The following is a 16,336-nucleotide window of genomic DNA, read 5'->3' as shown; positions in this document are numbered from 1 at the left end:
TTTACACAAGTTTGCGTAGAATAGAAAGAGATATTAATCCCTAACAGGATTTCTATCAAACTGTTTTTCATAAGCCTTCATCATTAGCCAGACCCCCGTCTCTATTGATAAAGCCGATCCTATCAATTGGTATCAGAGCCTTGTTTATATTCTAAAGCATCAAGTTTCCAAAGCATGTCTTGCATCAATGAAATTCCTCTTCTATCAAAAGACAACTATGATGTGTGGATGGTAAGAATGCAAGCTCACTTGGCTTCTATTGACTATGATATGTGGAGTGTCATCACCAATGGTCCCATAAAGATCTCAAAGCCAAGAAGTCAGTGGACCGCTGAAGATAAAGTGACCAACAACCTGGATAATGTTTCTAAGAACATTTTGTTCCAGTCTATCAACATTAAGATGTTCTGTGAGATTAAGTCCTACTCCAATGCAATATAAATATGGGATAAGCTCAGCCAGATCTATGGAGTGAGCCCTCAAGCAAAGAACAACCAGAACACACTCATTTGTAGTCAGAACAAATCCAGATGGGCTAACAGTGATACTGAGGAGTCTCCCACCGAAAAAGAGAATGAAGCTGTAACATGCCTGATGGTAGATGACCAATCTAAGGTAAATGATATCTCTGCACCAAAATTTACAAACGAGGAGCTAACTAATGCACTCAATGAAATGGCTATTGAGTACAAAAAGTTAGCCGACTCTTTTTATGAAATGAAAGTTAAATAAGAATCAACTGTTCCCTTTTTAAAGCAAGAACCTGAATCAAATGTTTTTGATGAAAACTTAACAGAGATCTCATCTGAGAATGAGATGCTCAAGGAACATATTCAAACTCTTTCATCTGAAAACAAGAGACTGAACTACATAGTCAATGCATGGACAAGGTCTGGTGATGCTGTCAGATATCATATCAACATGTTGAAAACTGCTGGATCTAGATCCGGATTGGGATTTGATAGCAATGATCCTAACCTGTCCTGCAAAAAGTCAAAGACAAATGACAAACTTAAGCCAATAAGTTTTTTCAAAGGAAGTATGACTAACATTGAATCTGATCCTATTAATGAAGAAGTGGCTCTTAAAAATGAAATAGTTTATGTTCCACCAACAGTTAGTTGGCTTAAGAATAAGTTTGAAAAGGCTAATAAGACTGGTAATTTAAAACCTGATTCAATATCAAGGAGTTTTAAAAGAAAATCTTCTTCAAAAGCTAAAGGATTAGTGGCTAGCATGAAGTCATCTGCTAAGTCAAAAACTTATGCATTAATCACAACACAAAATGGTAAATCCATCATAATAACTTAAATATGGATTCCTAAGGGACTGATTGATCGAGGAACCAATTAAAGGTGGGTACCAAAAGATTGTAAATATCTATTTATGTAGGTACAAATAAATGAAGGACTGGAGGAATCTGTATGGTATCTCGATAGCGGATGTTCTAGGCATATGACTAGAAACAGACGGCTTCTCACTGATATATTAGACTGCTTTGGACCTAAGATCACATTTGGTGACAACAATAAGGGTAAGACCATAGGTAAGGGTAAGATTATCCATGGTAACCTAACCATTAATGATGTGTTGCTAGTTGACAACTTGTGTTATAATTTAATCAATATTAGTCAACTATATGATAATGGTTTGTTAGTAGATTTTCAAACTCATGCATGTTTAGTTAAAGACCAAGATGGAAACATTTTATTAACTGGAAGTAGAGTAGGAAACTCATATAAAATGAATTGGCAAAAAGAATCATCTGATCCTATGTGCATGATTGCCAAAAATGACCAGAAATGGTTATGGCATAAACGTTTGAACCACTTGAATTTTAAAACCATCAACAACATTTGTTCAAACAATTTAATTATTGGTTTACCCAACCTTCAGTTTTCAAAGAACAAGATTTGCACTACTTGCTAGTTAGGCAAACAGTGCAGATTATCGTTCAAAAGCAAAGGGAAATCACAATCCTGCCGTATCCTAGAACTTTTACATATGGATCTTTTTGGTCCAATTCCTGTAAAAAGTGTAGGAGGAATAAGATTTTCCTTAATTGTTATTGATGACTTTTCACGTTTTACATGGGTTGCATTTTTACCATCAAATGATAAAACTGCTGAAAATTTGATTAGGATATTTAGAGGAATTCAGAATCAGAAATCTCTAAATATCACAGGTATCAGAAGTGATCAGGGAACTGAATTCACTAACAGATATCTACCATTTTATCTTGAGGAGACTGGGATTAGGCACGAGTTGTCTAGTGCCAGAACTCTACAGTAAAACGGCATTGCTGAGAGAAGAGTGAGAACTCTGAAGGAAGCAGCGAGATCTATGCTTGCTGAATCAGATGTTCCTCAGAGGTTCAGGGCGGAAGCTATTAGTACTGCTTGTTATACTCAAAACTGGTCAATAATCAACAAACGTTTTGATAAAACTCCCTATGAACTGTATTATGGGAGAGTTCCCACAGTTTCTTACTTTAAGATTTTTGGGTGTAAATGTTTTATCCATAACAATGGAAAGGTTTATTTGACTGCTTTTGACGCTAAAGCAGATAAAGGATTCATGTTGGGATACTCATCAGTAAAATAGGCTTACGGAGTATACAACAAAATAATACAGACTGTTGAAGAATCCCTTCATGTAATTTTTGATGAGCCTATTGAGAGAAAATCCAAAGAACCCATTGATCTTGCTAACAGACTACAAGAGGCTAGTCTTGAGTCTGTAAGTGAAGAAAAAGAAACCCTGGACAAGCGGATGGCTCTATCTGATCCTGTGGCTGATCCGGTTGTAGCTCAACCAGATGTACAAACTCCTGTTCAACAAGATGTTGAGAGTTTGGATGTCGCGGTGTCACCGGTTCAGATGACCAATCCCCTTGGTTCCAACTTCAGATGGAACAGAAATCATCCACCAGAACTGATAATTGGTAACCCTTTTTCTCCTCGAAGGACAAGACGTCAGTTGATGGATGAAATGGCTAATTCTGCATTCATTTCTCAAATTGAACCAAAGAAAGTTGGTGAAGTTATAGTTGATCCAGATTGGATCAATGCTATGCAAGAGGAGTTAAACCAATTTGATAGAAATAAAGTATGGTATCTTACTCCTAGACCAACTGATAAGTTAGTTATAGGAACAAGATGGGTTTTTAGAAGCAAGCTTAGTGAAGATGGCCTAGTCATTAGAAACAAAGCTCGTTTAGTTGCTCAAGGATACAGACAAAAGGAAGGTATTGATTTTGATGAGTCTTTTGCATCGGTTGCAAGACTATAAGAAATCAGAATCTTCCTAGCATATGCATCATTTAAGAATTTTAATGTTTTTCAAATGGATGTGAAAAGTGCATTTTTAAATGGAAAATTAAATGAGGAATTATATGTTGAGCAACCCCCTGGTTTCGTAGATCATGCTTTACCCAATCATGTTTATAGGCTTAACAAAGTATTTTACGGTCTAAAACAAGCTCCTAGAGCTTGGTATGACACCTTAACCAATTTCTTATTTGATCATGATTTTGTTATTGGCACAGTCGATAAAACCCTGTTTAGATTTGCTAAAGATTCCCATATATTACTTGTTCAGATATATGTTGATGACATTATCTTTGGGTCAACTAACCCAAACTGTGTGAGAAATTTGCCAAGCTGATGCATGATAGGTTTGAAATGAGCATGATGGGAGAATTTACATTCGTCCTTGGGCTTCAAATCCGTCAGCTAGAAAACGGAACTCTCATCAACCAGGCCAAATACACCAAAGAATTGCTGAAGAAATTTGGTTTAGAGAACTGTTCTGCAGCAGCTACTCCAATGAGCTCTTCAGCTAAATTGGTCAAGGATGAAAGTGGCCAAAGTGTAGATGTTACAGCATATAGAGGACTCATCGGTTCCTTACTATATGTAACAGCTAGCAGGCTAGACATTCAATTTGTTGTTGGTGTCTATGGCAGATTTCAGGCTGATCCTAAACTCTCTCATTTTACTACTGCTAAACGCATTCTTAAATACTTGAAGGGAACTCAAAATGTGGGACTGTGGTATCCGAAGGATTCCAGTTTCAATTTAATTAGTTTTTCAGATGCAGATTATGCAGGATACAAAATTGATAGAAAAAGCACTAGTGAAACTTGTCAGTTCCTTGGAGATCGTCTAATCACATGGTTCAGCAAGAAGCAGACTTCTGTGGCAACTTCTACATCTGAAGTAGAGTATCTTGCAGCGGGTAGTTGTTGCTCTCAAGTTTTGTGGATTCAACAACAGCTCAGAGACTATGGGATTGAGGCTGATGAATCTCCAATTTTCTGCGACAACACAAGTGCCATCGCAATATCCTACAATCCTGTTCTGCATTCTCGGACAAAGCATATTGAAATCAGGCATCATTTCATCCGAGAACACGTCAATCAGAAGCAAATCCGTCTTGAACATGTTCCTACAGATCAACAAACTGCAGACATTTTCACGAAACCTCTGCCTAAAGCTAAGTTTTCTAATTTTATAAACATGCTAGGTCTTGTTGATCTTGATTGACGTAATTATGTGCATAAATTGAAGGGGAACGAAACTAAACAGATATGAAAGACGGTGGTCTTAACTTGTCCTAAGGATTCAGAGTTTGAGAAACACAGTTACTTAGACGAACATCTCCCTTAGCAGGTTCATCTTTATATGAAGTCATTGTCTTGATTATTTTAACCTGCTTAGTTAGACGAATGCATCTATTAGACGGACACGTCTAATAGACGTTAGACGTTTTTACGTCATGAGCAAGAGGATGCTCGCGTCTAATCTAACACGCGTGTCTCACGTGCTGTTATAGCATAATTAGACGTACACGTCTAATAGACTGATTTTTAAGAAGAACTTGATAATGTGAAAAGGAGAATAAAACGTCTAACTACTGGTGTAATTAAACTCTTCATCTTCTGGCATTTAGGATAATTGTCCTCTAATGATGTCTATTTAAGTTCTCTTTCCCGCCGAAAAATAAATCTGTCATTCCTCAAAAGAATTGAAGACACGTGTCTCTCAATATGCAAGAAATGACTAATATTTCTGACATCTTTTGCTTCTACACTTAGTATTAGACGTTCTATTTCATGCTAACATTAAATGCTATGTATTGGGAACTGTCTTTTTAAATTCTTGACGGTAGGAGCAATCATTAGTATTCTTCTTCATGATTAAAACCCCGATATTAATAGGTTCATTCACTCTAAAAGATAGAAGATCCTTGAAATCCCTCTTTCTCTCTTTAGAAGTCGAATATTGCAAGTCTCTCAAACCCTTGTTCATCAAATCAAAATGTTGCATTTCCAACCAAAATCGATTCAAGTGGACTTTCAATCCGTTTCCACTCTTGAATCTTCGGGCATGCAAAGGATGTTCGATTCTCTGAAAGCTTCAGGGCTGAGAAGATTCCTCACCCCTCATGAAACCTATCATGAACAACTTGTCAACGAATTCTTCTAAACTGCTAGCTTTTATCAAGATAATGTTATTGCTGGTGCAGTAATGGGCCAGATGGTATGGCTCACAGAAGAATCTTTTGGTGAGTTTTTCCATCTCCCAACAGAAGGTATTGATGATTTCTCTACCACTCACCCTAACCTCATGATTTCGATGATAAAAGTCTTTTCCGATTCCCCTGAAGTAGATATTCATGGAAAGAAAAACCTTCTGAAGGTTGAATATGCTCTTCTAAGTGATATCATTTCTAAATCCCTTCTGTCTAAAGAAACCTCCTACAAGTATTGTACGAAGGTCTTTCAGATAATGGTGGCTATCACCAGGGTTGTTCCAGTGAACTAGACAAGCTTCCTCTTCGGGAATCTTGTCAGAATGGTTGTATCTAGAAAGAAGATCTTCGGCTTTGACGGTCCTCTCAATTCTTTTCTCTGTCATCGTCTGAACGAACCTGGTAAGAGTTTCCCACTCCCTTCTAAGATCCTGAACTAACAGAAAGTGGTAGATTATATTCAAAGGGTGGAAACGCTCAAGTCTAAGAAACGAAAAAGTGAAGACTCTAACTCCCCTCTAACTGCAGTCTTAGAGACATCTTAGGTTGAAGTCTATGCCGTCCAGAAGTAATGACCAGGAAGAAGAAGAAGAAGACTAATGATTAAATATCTTTTTGTATCTATTTTTAATGTTTTCATTATGTTTTTGGTAAACTTATCATGGTTACATTGAACAACGTTTTGAGTGTTTCTTCTGAAAATACTCATATGTGATTAACATGGATGTTTTTGAAATGATTACTTGCATGTTGTCTGCTTGTTTATTTATTGGATGAATGCATGTCGTGTTATGTGTATGCAGGTTTGCAATTTCTTCATCAAAAAGAGGGAAATTATTGGGTCAAATTATTATGACTAAGTGTTGAAATAATTTACCCACTGATATTTTGATGATGAAATAATGTATGAGTCTTGATACAGGTGTATAAAGACAACATGTTATTAGACTTGGATCTAATGAGGGTCATTACACCGATTTTGATCTCCTTTCGCATAAAATTAGACGCAGGTCTAATGGAATTAGACACACAGTCTAACTCAACGGAGTTAGACGGGCAGTCTAATAGACGAATGAATTAGACGTGAGTCTAAAAGAATTAGACTTACAGTCTAACTCATCGGAGTTAGACGTGTAAGTCTAATAGATGTGTAAAGAATTAGACGGATGGTCTAATGAATACACGGAATTAGAAATGAGTCTAATAGAATTAGACGTACAGTCTAACTCATCGGAGTTAGACGTGTAAGTCTAATAGATGTGTAAAGAATTAGACGGATTGTCTAATGAATACACAGAATTAGACATGAGTCTTATAGAATTAGGCGTACAGTCTAACTCATCAGAGTTAGACGTGTAAGTCTAATAGATGTGTAAAGAATTAGACGGATGGTCTAATGAATACACGGAATTAGACGTGAGTCTAATAGAATTAGAAGTACAGTCTAACTCATCGGAGTTAGACGTGTAAGTCTAATAGATGTGTAAAGAATTAGACGGATGGTCTAATGAATACACGGAATTAGACATGAGTCTAATAGAAGTAGACGTACAGTCTAACTCATCGGAGTTAGACATGTAAGTTTAATAGATGTGTAAAGAATTAGACGGATGGTCTAATGTATACACGAAATTAGACATGAGTCTAATAGAATTAGACGTACAGTCTAACTCATCGGAGTTAGACGTGTAAGTCTAATAGATGTGTAAAGAATTAGACGGATGGTCTAATGAATACACGGAATTAGACGTACAGTCTAACTCATCGGAGTTAGACGTGTAAGTCTAATAGATGTGTAAAGAATTAGACAGATGGTCTAATGAATACACGAAATTAGACATGAGTCTAATAGAATTAGACATACAGTCTAACTCATCAGAGTTAGACGTGTAAGTCTAATAGATGTGTAAAGAATTAGACGAATGGTCTAATGAATACACGGAATTAGACATGAGTTTAATAGAATTAGACGTACAGTCTAACTGATCGGAGTTAGACGTGTAAGTCTAATAAATGTGTAAAGAATTAGATGGATGGTCTAATGAATACACGGAATCAGACGTGAGTCTAATAGAATTAGACGTACAGTCTAACTCATCGGAGTTAGACGTGTAAAGAATTAGACGGATGGTCTAATGAATACACGGAATTAGACGTGAGTCTAATAAAATTAGACGTACAGTCTAACTCATCGGAGTTAGACGTGTAAGTCTAATAGACGTAAAGAATTAGACGGATGGTATAATGAATACGCGGAATTAGACGGGTTGTCTAATTAGTGAAAGTTAGACGTGAGTCTAACTCTTTCAGACAAGTCTAAGGTAGAACCGGAATTAGACGTGGCAGTCTAACTCAGTGGAGTTAGGCGTGCCGGTCTAATGGTTATGTAATAATTAGACGGGTTGTCTAATTAGTGAAAGTTAGACGTAAGTCTTAACCCTTCAGATTAGTCTGAGGTAGAACCGGAATTAGACGTGTAGTCTAACTTAGTGGTGTTAGACGTACTCGTCTAATGGTTATGTAAATTAGATGCGAGTCTAATTATATTAGACCAAGCGGTCTAATAGACGTTTTTCATTACAAGGAGTTGACTTATTTCATTAGACTGATTTCCCAAATCCGTCTAACTAAAATACGTCTAATGCTCTGTTCAAGCAGTACGCTTGAATCTAGCATTTCTCCTACCCACGTGCTATAGTTGTACCCTACTCCTGCTCCACGTTCTTGTGAAGATTAGTACAACAACTATATGCATCCAATCAAGGAATGCCACGTAAGAGAATTTTCCTCACATTACCCATTTTGCAGGTACATCCCTGATGGAATATTCGGCACACTACCAGATCGGTACGGCCACGATCCTTGTGCTCAGATCCTGCTGTGTACAATGGAGGTTTTCCAATTGAAGAGCGCCACGTATCATTCTTGAAGATTCAACCGTTGGCTCCTGCTCAGTATTTAATCAATCCTAAGAGCAACGGACGAAGCAGCGACTTTATCATTTGTAAAACCAATCTTACGAACAAGCATTCTGATTTTGCAGAGAGAGACTACTCAATCATCTTGCTTACTAAAGTTATTTTGTGAAGCTTCTTTTTTATTGTACTGTGTGTGAATCGAGAGAGAGAGAGCTAGAATCAAAACACCATTAGCTGAGTGACATTCTTCATCTTCTTGTAATTGAACAGAAATTGTTATGTTCAATAGTGAGCTAAGTGTGTGTGTAAACTGTATTTGATTCTTATCATATAGTGAATCCTTCCGGTGGTTGGAAGAAGGGGTGACGTAGGAGAGTTTCTCCGAACATCCATAAACAAACTGATGTGTTCTTCTTTTCTGTCATCTTTTCATATTTCATCTTGTGCTTCAAACCCAAGTAAACAATTCCGCCTTGAATCTGTTTCAAGTGTTTACACAAGTTTGCGTAGAATAGAAAGAGATATTAATCCCTAACAGGATTTCTATCAAACTATTTTTCATAAGCCTTCATCATTAGCCAGACCCCCGTCTCTATTGATAAAGCCGATCCTATCATCTTCTGTTTCCATCATTAATGCAGATCTTCCGTTAATTTATTTGTAACAATAGTAATGTCCAAGAGTAATGCAACGCCGTTTCCACCATCTACATATGAAATTCCGTTTTCACCATCTCATTTTCTACATTTAAAAGTAGAAGCAGAGTTTACGGGATATTTCGAAAAATACGTTAAAAGTATGTCATTCTGCATTGTAAACTACATTTTCATTTGTATTTAAACTACATTTTCATTTGTATATGAACTATATTTTCATTTTTAATTTATCTTATGTTCATTATGAATTGTAAAATTTTATATTATGCGATGTCATGTTTCATCAACTATAAAATATCAGCTTCGGTTGAATCTGAAGAAATGTTCTTTCGGAGTAACCGATGGTAAGATGCTAGGATTTCTCATCACCCAACACGGAATAGAAATCGATCCCTACAAAATCGAGGCCATTACGAATATGCATGTGCCTCAGAATGAGCGAGAAGTCCGTGGCTTCCTCGACAAAATCCAGTTCATCAGTCGTTTCATCAACAAACTAACTCTCACTTGTGATCCCCTTTTCAAGCTACTGAAAATGGATAAAAAAATTCCAATGGGATGACACTTGTCAACGAGGTTTTGACAAAATCAAATACTATCTAAAGTCCCCATCGATTCTTATGCCTTCAGGTTTAGGGTTAAGGTTAGGGCTATATTTTTGTAGGTATTTTTTAATGATCTGTAGGGTATTTTGAACTTATGTATGGTTTTTTTTTAGATTGGTAAGGGTTGATAAAGTTCTTTTTATTGTAAAGTGGAGTGATAGAAAAATAAAATTGAGTTTAATTGTTGTAATTAAATATTAATTATATGTAATATTTTAGGATTTTTTTATAAAAATAGTATCACATCATCTATGTTTCAACTATTAGTTAATTTATTAATTACAAAATATTATAATATCTTTTATTTAGTTTTATAAAGTTAAAATTTAAAATAAAAATTATTTTAATAATTTAATTCTAAACAAGTTTAAAAAATTCAATTTTCACAAAAATAAAGAAAAAACAAAAATAGCTAAACAAAAACATCGATCAACCCTTAACCTTCCTCTAGGGATGAAATCAAAACTTGGATCACAACTCTCGTCACGAAGATTAAACTAAATATCATACACGCAAAAGAACCTCACTAACAAAAACACAATAATTTTTACTCTCGATCCATGCACAACCCGCTTGTATCTCTTTGAAACTCAGTTAGTCAAAATGACTATCAAATTTCTTTTAATAATTGAAAAAAAAGAGTAGAAAACAAGTTGTTATAAATATTGTTACAAAATATATACAATCATCTTTGAGTTTGAAAAATATATATTTTTGCTTTATAATATTTTTTTATAAAATCGAATGAATGTTTGCTTGAAATTTGTTAATTATGTTGGCATAATACTGACTCATAATTGTACTTTTTTTATAATAAAATGAAATAAATCTTTTATAAATAAAAATAAAAAAGGTGTAAGGTTGTGTTTCATAATCTTCTCATATTGCTACAAAATTTATTTTAAAGAAAAAAAAAAGATAAAATGATGTTTGAGAAAAACTAATCAGAAATAAAGTTAACGGAACGAGAAGCTGTAAAAAAATTACATTTACTAACTAAAATTTATAATTTATTCAATGGATTCTAAACAAAATCACAACTTAAATTATATATATTTTTTAAAATGGTTATAGAATTTGTAACACCCAACATGTTCGTTTCTTCTTTGAAAACGTGTTTAGTAAGCTCGATAGTTCTAGTTATATAATTTATTATTTTCTCGAATATTGTAAAATGAGATGATGAATCAAATAGTAAACTTGATTATATGATGCTTAATTTTAAAAATATCAGAATTATCGGGTTAAGAGTTATGGTTAATTTGAATATATATATATATAGGGACGGACCCATAAATTATTGTTAGGTTGGGATTAGGAAAATTTAATTATTTCGTAAGACTAAGAAAAAAGTAATAATATTTAAACTAATGTGATTTTAAAATTATCACACAAAAATAATATTACTTTTATTATTTTTAAAATGGAATATGTTTCTAACTTGATACATCTATGTTAATTATTTTAATAAATAAATTAATTATTATAATCTATTATTGTACATAAAATAAACAAACATAATTTAAAAGATAAAAAATATCCACAATTTATAAAAATACTCATAATCATATAAAATAAATTCTATAAATAATATCATTCAAATAATCATAATCAAACACACTCTTAGAAAAATAATAATAATGAATACATCTAAAGTTATTTGATATTAGGTATTTTATAATTTTATCCCAAATTTAATATTTTCTTATATTTTACTTTATTTATCTCATCATTTATTTTATTTAAGAAATAATAAAATATTATTTAATATATTCTCTAAAATTTTAATGGATGTAAAAACTAAATCAAATAAATATTTTATCTAAAATCTCAAATAAAATAAAAAATCAAGCAAGCTCTAATAGTATCAATCTCTCCCCTCTCCCCTCTCCCCTCCCCCTCCCCCTCCCCCTCCCCCTCCCCCTAACTAGCATATAGATGTGTCTGTCCCTATATTTGAGTCGAATGGTGAATTGACTCGCTTATAAACTTAAATCATTTAAAAATTAAATTAAATATGTTATAGGTATGTTTCGAACTTACAAAATAACAAAATAAGTATAATCTTTTAACCAATTAGGCTAATAAGATTATATATTTTTAATTTAACATCAAATTTAATGAACGCGAAGAATTTTAACAATATAAATTTAATTTTGTAACTAGCTAATTAATATATATATATTATATATAATATATAATATATAATGCTTAATTTTTAAAGTATTCGGATTGTCGAGTCGAGAGCTATGTTTAATTTGAATATATATATATATATATGTGAGAATAAATTAATACTTGGGTCGAATTGTGGGTTGACCCGCTCATAAATTTAATACGGTTAAAAATAAAATTAAAAATGATATCATATTTTTACCGTAATTTTTTTTTCACGATTTTTTATATTATTACTCGTGTAAATGCTGACTAAATGTTAGTTGATAATAATAGTGAAAAAGAGAAGAAATCTAACTTAATCTAAGTTATACGTAACTAAATACTTATAAATATTTTTATATGTTATTAAATGAATTAAGGTCCATAAAAAAAAATGAAACAAAGAATAAAAATGATTTCTGGACTTTATTTTATTTTGGCCTAGAATTTGGGGTTTTGTAAGAATGAGTGTCCCGTAGCCCAATTATTTATTGGGTTCTCAAAAGTCAACTTAATGGTGCTCTTATCACTAATTCAAAATTTTAAAATCCAACTCCTTATCCTATATATTGGATGTATTTCATAATTATCTAAATATCTTATTTCATAAATCTAATAATTCATATTTAAAATGTTTTAAAGTAATTTTAAAATATTAATTAAACAAAATTAAGGAAAAAAACACTAATATAATACTAATTTCAAACAAATCATTTTATTAAAATCGTACAAAATCAAGTTGGTATATTTGAAAAAATATACATTAATCATAAGAATTGATTAATCATTAAATATGGTTGCAAATGAGCGGAGTCGAGCTCAAACTTGCTGAAGTTCGAGCTCGACTCAATTAAGTATTTATTAGCTCGACTCGAACTAAGCTCGAACGAGCTTATAAATTTGAGCTCGAGTTCGACTCGACTATATTACCTACAAGCTCGACTCAATTCAAAAGCTTGAACAGAAATTTAATTTTCAAGCTCAAACTCGAGCTCGAACTCGAACTCGATTCAAACTCGAACTCGATTCAAACTCGATTCGAACTCGAACTCGATTCGAACTCGAACTAATACACTTTTATTATAAATAAAATATTAACCATTTTTATTTCTTTTTATACTAAACTAATTATTATATCTTAATATTATTTGTATTATATAAAATATATTAATCTTTTTTTATCTCTTTCAATATTATATATAATATACTTTTATTATATATAATTTATTAAACTTATAAGCATAAATTTATTTTAATACATGAAAAAAGATGAACAAAGACTTACCTTATTATTGAGTTCACCAATAAAATAGTTTTTTTCCTTTCTTAGTTGTTGAATTTCCTTAAGGGTAAAAAAAATCAAAGTTAAATAAAAAGCAAAAATACTAGTTATCATAAAAGTGAAAATAATTTTAATTATCATAAAAGTCAAAAATACTAGTTATCTTCTGAATGAGGTCGATGTGAAGACAAAAAAAATGAATAGATGAAGAGTGAAAAATATGTGAAAACTAAAGAATAAGATATTAAGAGCTAAAGAAATTGTGAAGAATAAATGAAAAAAAGATTAAGAGTGAAACAACGGTGAAGATGGAAGAGAAAATGAAAGAAATGGTGAAGATGGAAAAGAAAATAAAGGAAGAATGAAAGAAGAGGCGATTAGAAATGGTGAAAATGGAAGAGAAAATGAAGGAAGAATGAAAGAAGAGGCGATTAGATGAAGACGATTAGGTTAGATGAGAATAAAAAAAGAGGCTATTAGATGAAGAAGATTATGTTAGATAAAGAGTCATAGATATGTTAGAAATTAGGGTTTTACTTATGGATTGTGGGCCTTCATATGGGTTTTGAAGAGAAAGAGAGGGAAAAATATATTATTTGAGTTTTAATATTAAATAAATAAAAAAATATATTATATACTTAGGCTCGAAAAAGCTCTACAAGCCATCGAGCAAACATTATATGAGCTCGACTCGAATTTTAAACGAGCCGGCTCGAGCTCGGCTCGAGTTCGGTCAAAGTCAAGCTCAAACCAAGTTTTGACCGAGCGGCTCGCGAGTGGCTCACGAGTAGCTTGACTCATTTGCAATCCTACCATTAAATTATATATTTTGAATTATTTGAATAAATCATATATTATACCCTACATATATCATATATTTTTCAATTCAGATGGTATAAAAATTTTGACTGTTAATATGGATTCATAATAATAGCATGGACAATCAAAATATATGAAATTTTAAAATTTAGACAAAGTACTGAAAAGAAATTTAGACAAAATATATTGCTTAATAGCGTTATTCGGTAAACAAAGTACTGAAAAGAAAACAAATTACATAGTCATGATAATAATTATTTGCTAAATGTCACATATATTATTAAAAATAAAAAGTGATTCAATTAGTGTCAGGTGGCATGCTTGGGAAAGATCTTTTCCTTCCACGTTGATTCTTCATCAGTAACTCCCCAGCAAACTCTTCCCCACCGCCGCCGGCCACCGGAGCTCCGGCGAAAGGGTTCTGATCATGGAACTGCTGCTGATTGGCTGCCCATGAATTCTGATGATGAGAAGACGTGACATGTCATACGTGGCACCATGATGATGAGAAGACGTGACATGTCATAGGTGGCACCACCACCAAAAGGGTAGTCCGACATGGATAGAGAAGACTGTAGCTGTTGCTGAGGTGGCTGCTGCCTGGCTAATTGGGCTTGTAAGCACACAATCTCTCGTTGAAGATTGATCACCTACCTATGTCCACAAAGGTATTAAAAAATTAAAATTTTAAATAAAATAAAAAGCATACCAATTGACAATAATTTGTACCTAATATCATTGTTTGGTTAAAATTAAAATTTCCAAAGACATATAATAATAATAATAATAATAATAATAATAATAATAATATATATATATATATATATATATATATTAAAAGAAGATGACTTTATTTTTAAATTTGAATATTACCCAAACTAATATAATATTTGGTAATTTGTCGTGACGTCAATTTTTATTTTTAAAACGTTTAATTTGTAAAAAAAAATCTTTAATTATTAATATATTTATGAAAGTGACGTCTATAAGATAACTAAATCAAATCAAAAAATTATAATATTAGCTAAAAGTTAAGTATATTCCTTCACAGCGTTACAACATTATAGAATTATTAAGAAAAACGATTATTTCAGAAGAACAAACATACATATAAGATAGATATCCCTTCACAACGTTACGATATTTATAAAATTATTAAGCAAAACGATTATTTCAGAAGAACAACACATACATATAAGATCACCATATAATTACACCCAATTATTTTTAGAAGATTTGACCTAATTATTGTTCTGATTTGTTTTTAAATTGATGTGATTATTTAATACATGTTAAATCATGTTACTATTGATATTTATATGCATAAGTACCTGATTTTGGAGACCAAAGATTTGAGATACGCAACCATATATAGGATCTTGGAGACGAGGATGAGCTTCATAATTTAAAGTCCTAACTGCATCGGGCCGTTTGTCGATCGGAATATTCGTTAGAAGTTTTGTAACGTTGCTCGCTCCAAAAATATTATGAATCGATGCGAAATTGGCGGTTCCTTTATTGGAATCAAAGTAAGGTGCGAATATGCAATTGTCGAGACATTTCTTTCGCAAGTATCTACAGGCTTCGCATGGCTTGATAACGATTCTGGCGTTGGAATTGGTCTCGGTGCTCATTGTTTATTTTCTTTTAAGAGAAGTTTGAGTTATTTTGGGTAAAAACATAGGATAAATAATGATTGAACTTATAGGTGTGTTTTTTTAGATTGGTGATGGTTGGTAGAGTTCTTTTAATTGTAAAGTGAAGTAATAGAAAAAGAAAATTAAGTTTTATGGTTGTACTATTTATCTTTGATATTTTAGAATTATTTTCATAAAAATATTCACATAATCTATATTTCAACCATTAGTATCCTAATATCTTTTATTTTATTTTTATACAGTTTAAATTAAAAAATATATTTATTTTAATATTTATTTCAAATAATTTCTAAAAGTTTCGTCAACAAAATAAAACAAAAACAAAAACAACAACAAATATATCCAAACAAAAATATCAAAAACCTTTAAACTTCTTCTATATTTTAAACTTCTTCTATATATGAAATCGAAAACTATACCACAACTCGGTGGTTGTCACGGAGATTAAACTAAAAATCATACACAAAACGAGTCTTACTACAAAAAAGTCGAATTATTTTTACTCTTGATCTATGCACTAACCACTTATTTCTTGTCACTTTAGAATGAGTATACACTAAAATTTGATTTACAATCAGTCTCAATGAGGTAATGAATTCGAACCCGTGAGACTAGAAGTTTTGCTCACTTAGTTAATTGGTTAAAGTGGCTGCTAATTATATACTTTACTTGAGGAGATTCCAAAAGGGTTGCGGAACACAACGTT

At 32.4% G+C, this 16,336-nt stretch overlaps 1 protein-coding gene across 1 annotated transcript; it reads right to left on the bottom strand.

Moving 5' to 3' along the window:
- Nucleotides 1-14,270: 14,270 nt before the first annotated feature.
- Nucleotides 14,271-15,606, bottom strand: LOC124918183 (LOB domain-containing protein 30-like). Its single transcript, XM_047458389.1, has 3 exons — nt 15,304-15,606; nt 14,463-14,622; nt 14,271-14,419 (listed from the first exon to the last, which is right to left on the bottom strand). The coding sequence occupies exons 1-3, from the start codon at nt 15,604-15,606 to the stop codon at nt 14,271-14,273; spliced, it is 612 nt and encodes a 203-aa protein (XP_047314345.1).
- Between the last annotated feature and the right edge of the window lie 730 nt (nt 15,607-16,336).

Source organism: Impatiens glandulifera, unplaced genomic scaffold (genome assembly GCF_907164915.1).
Source record: "Impatiens glandulifera unplaced genomic scaffold, dImpGla2.1, whole genome shotgun sequence".
Lineage (NCBI taxonomy): Eukaryota > Viridiplantae > Streptophyta > Magnoliopsida > Ericales > Balsaminaceae > Impatiens > Impatiens glandulifera.
This window is presented reverse-complemented; position numbering and strand designations above follow the sequence as displayed.